This window comes from Pieris rapae, chromosome 15, assembly GCF_905147795.1.
Source record: "Pieris rapae chromosome 15, ilPieRapa1.1, whole genome shotgun sequence".
Taxonomy (NCBI): Eukaryota; Metazoa; Arthropoda; class Insecta; order Lepidoptera; family Pieridae; genus Pieris; species Pieris rapae.
The window spans coordinates 6,718,475-6,727,652 of NC_059523.1; the positions used below are offsets into that span (position 1 = coordinate 6,718,475).

A 9,178-nucleotide genomic window follows, 5' to 3' on the forward strand; every position below is an offset into this window, starting at 1 on the left:
TTTGGCGCATAATATATATTTAGTTGATATATAACTTATTAAGTAAAAATATTAAAGTCACACTCATAAAATTTAAAAATCAATTATTCTTATTAATAAATAGTATTATGGATATAATGTAAATATATTTTCTAGTTATCTAGTCAAAAACGATGAGTGCATCTAGTCATTTGTAAATAGTCGACTGCGGTCGTAAAACTAACATAATTAAATTTAGTTATGTAAATAGTTTATAAGTAAACATAGAGTTAGTTTTACCAAAGCCTATTTAATATTGTCTCATCTAAAATACTGCCATGATTTGTCATTTTCATACGAATATGTAATAATTTTAGTTGCTTTTCTATAATCCATGTTAATGTTCATTGATTCAGTATCACTTAAAAGTCTTTGAAGCCGTGAGTCTTAGGCATAAATCGAAAAACTTTGATTTTCTTTCTCTCTGTTTAGCTCATAAATTGGTTAACCTGTATTAATTACAAGGAACGCACAACTTTGTTTGTATACCCGTGTAGTGATTTATGTACCCCACTTCCTTATTATCTCTGGTTTAGATAAATTTAAACAAATAAGATTGTACTATACGTCTTAAGATAATTTTATTCTATTTGTCTTCATTCTTACATAAATTATAACATACATTTGTTTAAAATAGGAAAAACGTAAATAAAAAATATTCTTTAAAAAATTATAGGGATAAATAATTTAGTATGTGAATTAAATTATTTAGAATTTACGTCCTGCAATGACTTTAAAAGTGTAAGGTTTAAACACAAAAATAATAAATGATCATTAAATTCTTTAGAGGCATAAAAAATTGAGTTTTTGAATATTAAATCAGTCTAATTAAAGAAATCGTTGATAACTTCAAGGAAATTTACGTTTTTTCGTATTTACTTCGTAACAGGAGGTACAGACACTATGAAGGAATCGTTAAGATGAATTGTGTTTTTAAATTATTATCAACAGAAGCAATTCGTAATCCACAAAGATCGACTATCTTGGGGAGAACTTGAGACACAGTTATGTTACACTGGTTTATTTTATATAGTGTCAAATTAGATTAACTAATAAAATATATATTAAAAAAATTTAATATTATGTCTCTAAAAAAATTACAGTGAAATGTTAGTCTAGAGATGGAAATCGTTTAGTGTATGAGAAGAAAGTTTTTTAAAATGTTTCTTCAATACTTTGTGCTCTACTTGCTAAATGAACGAATCTTCCATATATATATTATTTTGAGCGTTACTAAGATTACGGATACAATAACACATATCTATATGATATTGATTAGCCTCGGTTTAACTCTCAACCCTTAATACCCGTTTAAACCCCGGATGCCTTTTTTTATTTGCGTAATAAACACTTGCATAATAGATACATTGTCAAATAAAGTGTAGTACATACAACCCTTTCATTTAGAGCCTCTAACGGCTGATCATTTATGTGCCAATTAAATTGATAAATGCTTATAAAACAGATACAGTAATCTGAAGTATTCCTAAAAAGATTTTAAAATATTGGTAATGAAGAAACATTCTAGAACGTATATTAAGGAAATTTTAGTGTAATTTATGTTGAAACGTTCTTGCAAATTCAACAAATGGTAATCAAGAAGTTTTCATATTAAAATACATATTGTTAACACTTTTTATATGGTGTTTAATATAAATTACGCTAAAATTTAGATTATAGTACGAAGTCAGAGCACGATGGATGTTACAAATTTGCGTAGGAATAGGATACGTGTTGCAAAGCACTAGGTGGGACACACTTGCAATATACAAATATAGTTTTAATTGTACAAAATATATATATATATAACATTTGAGTATTATCAGTATTGTAAACGTGTTCTTTATTATCACGCTTGCACCTAATTTGCAACAAGTTTTTAAGTTTATAAACGCCGCATTGTTTGAGGATTTTTACTTTATTGGCTTAAATACTAGACAGACTAATATACAAGTAATTTCGTTAAAACACAATAAAACTGATTTATAAATATATATACTTGTTCCCGAAAAATGTGGACGGATACTTTGATATGAAAAAAATCAGTTGTCTGTAAAGTCGATTTACTGACGATAGTTGAACGTGACAACGTTATAAGAAAATACGGATGGAATGGTTGTATTTTTCAAAAGAAAATTTTAATTTTATTTGTTTGATAGATTTTTCCTATGGTTATATATAGAGATGGAAAAAAGTGAAATCACAATTGAATTGATCAAGTTACATTCATTTGTACTAATAAATACAATTACATATGTCAATTTTTTAACGAACGAATGCAGCCGATTGTGCCTCTCAGTCGCTCGTTTCGCGCTCTCGCTTGCACTTCAAGCCTTAAATTGAACAGAGGTAACGCCGCATGCGTCACGTTTTTTCGTGCAGTCTCCATTGAATTATAAGACGTTGTCACGTCAAACGGAATTCTACAAACGACCTTTAGTAACAGTAGATTATATAGGATAAATAATAGTTTTAAATGTTTCCTTTGTCGCTTTATAGTTTGTTATTTTTTCATTAGAAATATGTATAGGACAAAATTAATATAAGAAATAATTGGCTTTCACAATGATCTCAAATGTCTAGTCGTTTTTAATATTAGCTGTAACATGAAAGTATGTTAAAATAAAATTATATGTATCTATTTATCATTCATTTTACCTTGTAAACATTGCCAATGCAATAAAAAGCAGATATATTATATCTGTTTACGTAAATTATCTTTAAATTTTATACCTCGTGTATAATAGTTGTAAAGATAAAAATAAGTTTTATGTAATTACGTTACATGAATTGTCAAAAACGTGTTTACATAAAATGGAGTTCAAAATAAACCAATATTATACGTTAATAGCCTTTAGGATACTAAGAGCGTAGCGTTTTAGTTAAAGCACAGTTTGTTACATGTAAAATATAATGATTTATGTAAGAATGTTAATATAAGGTTTATAAGTGATAGCTTGTACCATAGTGAGATCTACAGCTTCATACCAAAGATAAAATTATTTGTAACATATTTGTATAAGTTTTTTGTATATACCTGTGTATACAATCTTTTAAATCGCTATAGTTAAGCAACACGAAAAAAATGTTTTCCTAGTAATAAAGGTATGTACGTATCTCTATAACTTAATATCAAACATGCCGTGAAACTAGTTATACAATGTATAAAAACTCTGGTATTCAACTATAATATCTGGTATAAAAATAGTGATACCTAAGTTGAATGTATTTTTCTCAGTATTGAATTCGTAACATGTTGATTACAGACAACATTTGGGTTTAAATAAAAATTCATTCAATATAGGTTCCAATTAAATCTTTATTTATTCCGTTAACGATCAATAAATGTGAAAATTGGGGGGTTATTATAAACCAAGTTATTGTAAACCAAATTTATACATTATATTAAAATAAAACATTTGGTATAGATTGGTCTGTAAATAAGCGATATACTTGATAAATATGTAAAGTCTGCAATTTTAGTGTAAAGTAGTGAGAGTTAAGAAATTAAAGAGTAATGTACGCAAGATGAGTTTTCACTTTTATATTGTTTGTGTATTGTTTATGTATTTTTTATCGAGATAAATAAAAGTATAAATTAAAAAAATAATAATAAGTATGGTAGAACGATTTAATTTACCTAAAGACATCTATTTGAGAAATATAGTGTACGTTAATAGTTATTATTATTAGATATGTATTTGTAAAAAAATACTATTATAATTATTTTTGCTATATACAAGAGACCCTATCAACTCTATAGAATAAAAAAGTAATGCTAAACGTCACAGCTGACAGTATTTAGTGTCAAAATTTTGGTGTTAGATAATGAAGAAATTTATTAAAAAATAATAGTGATATGGACATAACTAAATTTTAGTGTAAAGATTTGGTTAATAAAATTAATGTTTTGAAAAGGTCATTTTCAAGGTGTCAAGGTAAATAAATCCCCAAATCCCCTACAAATATTTTTATTTTTTATATAGAACCTGTTCTAAAAAGTAGCAAACAGGGTCACCTGATGTTTAGTAAAAACATTAACACTGCCAGAAGGCTCGAAAATGCGTTGCAAAAGTCGTTTTAAGAATTGGTAGTCTCCTGAAGTCAAACAATAGTTCAAGTAGCAACAGTTTCAATAAAAAGAATTTTTGTAACTTTTTGTTTTTTTTTTTCAGTTATCATTTTTAATGGCGACTGCCGCAATTTGTCTAAAGTTTACATCTCTCGCTAAAAATAAATCAAAATGTTGTCTTGAGATAGTACCAGAAGTTACTAATATACAAAATATCGACCAAATAAAATGGAGAGAGAGCACTGACTCAATCGAGTATTTGGTCCCGATTACATATAAAATTATACTAAAAAAACACAATACTATAAAAGACAATGACGCAGTGAGATTTTATCACTCTTGCGTCGATTTAGTACCATCATGGTCGCATGAAGATTTAGCTTATGGCGATATTTCAAAGAACATAAGCGACCATTTAATCGATAGAAGCTATAATAAAATAAATGCATGTGTATCTCTATCTAGGCCAAACGCTTTAAATAATATAAATGAAAAACCTAAAGATCTAGACGGTTTAGAATCAAAGCTTGATAACATTTTACATAATATAGACGGTAAAGTAAAGATGAGTTTTATTTTTATTTAATTAATTGTTTTGTTATTTTTATTTTATTTATTTATTTATTTTTGTTTTTACAGTTAAAAGAGATTTTGGTACATGTATAAGTGAAAGTCAATTTAAAAACTCGAAAAAAGAGAGAAACTCCACTCTTGAGTTCAATAATAAAACCACAATTGGAACATTGACGGATGTCATACCGAAACTGTCGTCCAATGAAAGAAAAAACTTAACTATAGTTCCCGTTTGCAAAATTGACACATTCGAAGATATAGTTGATAAATTTCCGGTCCAAATATTAGATTTACCTAAATCCATCGTTCGGTATAACACATTAACAAAACGTAATCCAAAACGAGAAAGAAAATTTGTATGTCAACCTCCGCTGTATAATATTTCGCTCGATTGTAGTCCAAATAACAAAGTTAATTTAAATGCACGTGTATCTTATTTCAAAAGTGTTATGGAGAAAGAAATATTACCCCTTAAAATAATTTTACAAGATATTATTACAAAATGCAGTACATTTGGTTTACTTCACAAGTCTAATTACTTTAAAAATAAATGTATAAATGATAAAATTACTCTTGAAAATAAGATTCATTGTAATCGTGTAGTCTATTCTATCGTGTTTGATGAATAAAATTAAATATGTATATGCTGTATTTTTTCATTTCTATTCTTTATCGGGAACGGTGTTGTTGGTATGTTTTTTATTTATTTTATAAACCTACATTTTATTTAGTTTTAGCAGTCAGTTACTTTTGATTATTTCAGGGAAATGGATTCTACATTCAACAAATTAGTTGAGAATTTATCATTCCAAGTGGTCGCTGGACCTTGCAATCAAAATATATTTGATGATATAACTCCAAAGTCAGTAGGTACGCCGGTTAATGTGAAAGTAAAATTTCGTCATAAGGAAGATATCCATAGAGGAGTTATATCCGTTCCTAAATTTGAGCACATTAAAATGTCCAGAAACTTACGGTTAATTAATAGTGATCAAACTATATTGTCGTTTGATTTTCTTATGGATATGAAATCATCCGAAAAGCCAGCTAAAAAGTCGCAAAAGAAGGTTTTTCAAATTTTTAGACCAGGTATTCTTTTAGTTCTCAAAATATATTTTGAAAGTAAACTTGTACTGGGACAAAACATTAATACATATTTAATGCTTTGTCATAGTGTTTTTTTGGTTTGTTTACATATTGTTGTGGTTTCAGGCATCTGTTTAGGGTCTAAAACTAACAATGATGATGATGGATATCCATACGTACCTCCTATCACAGAAAATGAAAATACGACATTTAGCGCAACAAAAGTGAATCTCATAAATAATAGAAAGAGCTTTGGGTTAAAGAAAGATACTGTACGCCAACCGTTAGTTGACACTGATCGAGCTCAAACAATATTTCTAGGAAAATGTAAGCCAGGTGAGTATAAATGGGAAATGCTGTCATTTTTTTAATACAAAAGATACTATCGCTACTAACATATAAACTTTTTCTATAGGAGGATGTCTTGATCCCCCTTTCGGTGAAGAGAGATATGCTTATGAACCAATCTTAGCTAAGGAAGAATTTGTAAAATATCAATCCATAGATGAGGTAGAAAATAATCAACTATCAGGCCGACCTTATAGTATGCAACTACGTTCAAGAAGTCCGCTGATAGAAAAAGATAAGGATGAAGAAAGTAAATTATTCGATGAGCTTCTAATAACATACCCATCCATCCAAAATTGTAAAGATGACAATAAAAACACTTTAAGGACTAATAATACTATAGAAAATAGGTCCATAATAAGCGCCGATACTTGTATACAGTCCTACTATAAACCTCCTAGAAATAAAGACACTAGTCTATCAAGTAACATGGAAGGAGAAGACATACAAAAAATAATAGATAACGAAATTAAATTAAAACCAACCAATATTATTTCCGCAAATTTGAAATCGCCTTCTAAGGATAGTATTTATGTACAAACAGGCTGTCCAGCGGAACCTGTTCTACCCAAAATGGTTATATTGTCTCCAATTGAAAGTGGTCTATCGTCTTTTGGAAATAATGCACACTGTGTCATAGAACAAAATGTAGAACAAGTAGTAAGCAAGGAATATTTGGTAGATCAGAATATTTCTAGGTTTGAGACTGGGACTGTAAAAAATCAAGAGGAAAATTATTTACAAACACCAAATACAATTTCTCTGTTAAAAAATTCAGTTGAAAAATCTTCTAAAACAAATAATATGCGTATACCGGACATAAAAACATCTCCGGAGATATTTGAAAGTATTAAAAATAACGAAACCAATATATTCAATGAAGATCAATCAAGCAACAAACAAAGAGATGAACAAAGTATTATTGTAATTGCCCCAGTCAGGGTAAGTGCACAACTAGTTGTTTTCTGTTTTGAAAAGTATTCATCATCGTAACATTGATATTTAAAATAATTAAGTATGCTATTTTTAATTTCAAGTTAAGTTTCATCAAGATTATTTCAGTGAAAGTCCTCAAAAAATTAATCTGGTTTCTTTCAGGATATTGAAGAAACATTGACAAATGATGATGATACTGAATATTTACCAAATTTTTATAACGAAAGTGGAACTGATCACCCATCTATTGAATTTAGGGAGAGTTACAGCGATACACAATACTTCAATAAGAAAAATGATATGCTTGACAAATTCGAAAGTCAACTTATTCAAACTAATTTACAAAATCAATCGTCTTCAATACTTCAAGTTAATGTTAGTGATTAAAGTGCCGATTAACAAAACTATTTTATAAAATAATCAATTATTCCATTATTCATTACAGAAATTAGAAATTAAAGAAGATGCTACTAATAGCTTAAAAAGTGACCTTGCTAGCCAAAGGTCTATTCCGAATATATCTTTGATAGCTACTCAAGAAAATAATTCATCTACTGTTATACTCAGGGACAGTATTCGTAATGAAGAGGATTTTAAAATTAAAAATGATGGTGAAAGACCACAAAAAGTTTACAATCTTAACATGTCACCAAAAATAAGTATCACAGACAACAAGGAGTCAAATTTAAAAGAAAATACATTATCTAACAAGGAAGTCGAGAATCCTAGTACAGTAAGAGTAAAAGCAAACGGAAGCGTTTCTAGTGTAAATTATATTGGTAAATCTTTAATATCATCCAACCATGAATTAATTCAAAATCTTTCGTTAACATCTTCAAGACATAGTATGCCAGAAATGATGTTTGACCAAAAACTAGACCCTCATTTAGAATCTACATCCCAAATTACTACATCACAACACATACCTGTTTCACCAAATGGTATTATTGATTCTCCTCAAGCTATATCTCAAGAATTAAAGAAAAGATACGAAAATGATAATCTTGCTTTAAAAAGTTCTACACAAGTAATTTTTAATAAAAATTATTTGGAGGATGATAACATAACGAGAGCAAAAGTTTCAAATTTATCTAATTCTAGCATAAAAGGACCTACAAATAAAACCATGTCCAAAGGTCGTGAATCAAGTTCAATGCACTTTTCTGAAAAGTCTTTAAGTGAAGTCTTTAATTACAAACGTGCAACAAACATGGAACATTATAAAAAAGAATTAGACATGATTCATAATTCTTTTAAAAACACGAATATATCACAACCCAATAATTCTCAAATTACTGAAAATTTCGCAATTCCTGTAATTACAGATTCTATTAAGACATTAAATTATGATGGAACCAAAAAAGATAAACTATCGGATAAAATTTCGCAGGACATTATGGAATTACCAACTACTTTTAAGACAGAATTGAGTGAAGTAGATCCAACTAAATTAAGTCAATATTATGAAACACTAAATGGCTTGAAAGAAAAAAGTTCTGAAGAATTCATAAAACCTCAACTTAAAAAATACGCCAATATGCAAAACAGTTTCCAAAAAACGAGTAAGCTTAACTTAAATTCAAATGAAAATATTCATACATCCTTGCCGATCCCGAACAAAAATAAAACAAATGAAGACACTAAAATTGATGAAAGCAAGTCTTTTTCAATAAATAATGAATCAAAGCAGTTGGAAGTGAAACCGACGACAAATACTAGTTCTAAAGATCGTTTAAAATTACTTTTTAACAATTCTAATGAAGAAGTTAAAAATAGCGATGTCTTTCAACTTGATTTTGCATTGCAATCCTATGTTAACGATGACAAAGAAAGAGCTTTCAAAACAATAGACTCGGCTTCTGCACCTGACAACGATGAACAAGAGCCTATATTACTATTTAAGTCAAAATTACGAGTTAACGAAGACAAAATGATACTACCAATAGATCCTTACACGGATTTTGTTGTTTTATTAAAGAGAAAAAGCGTTATAAACACTGAAGATGCTAAAAAAAAAATTTCCCATGGTACATACATTTACAACATTCGTAATTAAGAACTAATTGAATATATTTATTTAAACTTAACAAATTTTCAGATGCACACCACTTTAAAAAGGAAAACCATAATGCGCGCGTTTATGTC

General features: G+C 28.4%; 2 protein-coding genes across 2 annotated transcripts; both read left to right on the forward strand.

Annotated features, from left to right (window-relative positions):
- The first annotated feature begins 3,742 nt into the window (after positions 1 to 3,742).
- LOC110996760 lies at positions 3,743 to 5,292 on the forward strand. Its single transcript, XM_022264585.2, has 3 exons — positions 3,743 to 3,956; positions 4,194 to 4,644; positions 4,730 to 5,292. Exons 2-3 carry the CDS (start codon positions 4,206 to 4,208, stop codon positions 5,290 to 5,292), a joined length of 1,002 nt encoding a protein of 333 aa, XP_022120277.2. The 5' UTR covers positions 3,743 to 3,956; positions 4,194 to 4,205.
- Positions 5,293 to 5,435: 143 nt separating this feature from the next.
- LOC110996761 lies at positions 5,436 to 9,089 on the forward strand. Its single transcript, XM_022264586.2, has 5 exons — positions 5,436 to 5,752; positions 5,876 to 6,085; positions 6,165 to 7,039; positions 7,196 to 7,408; positions 7,479 to 9,089. Exons 1-5 carry the CDS (start codon positions 5,623 to 5,625, stop codon positions 9,087 to 9,089), a joined length of 3,039 nt encoding a protein of 1,012 aa, XP_022120278.2. The 5' UTR covers positions 5,436 to 5,622.
- Positions 9,090 to 9,178: the final 89 nt, after the last annotated feature.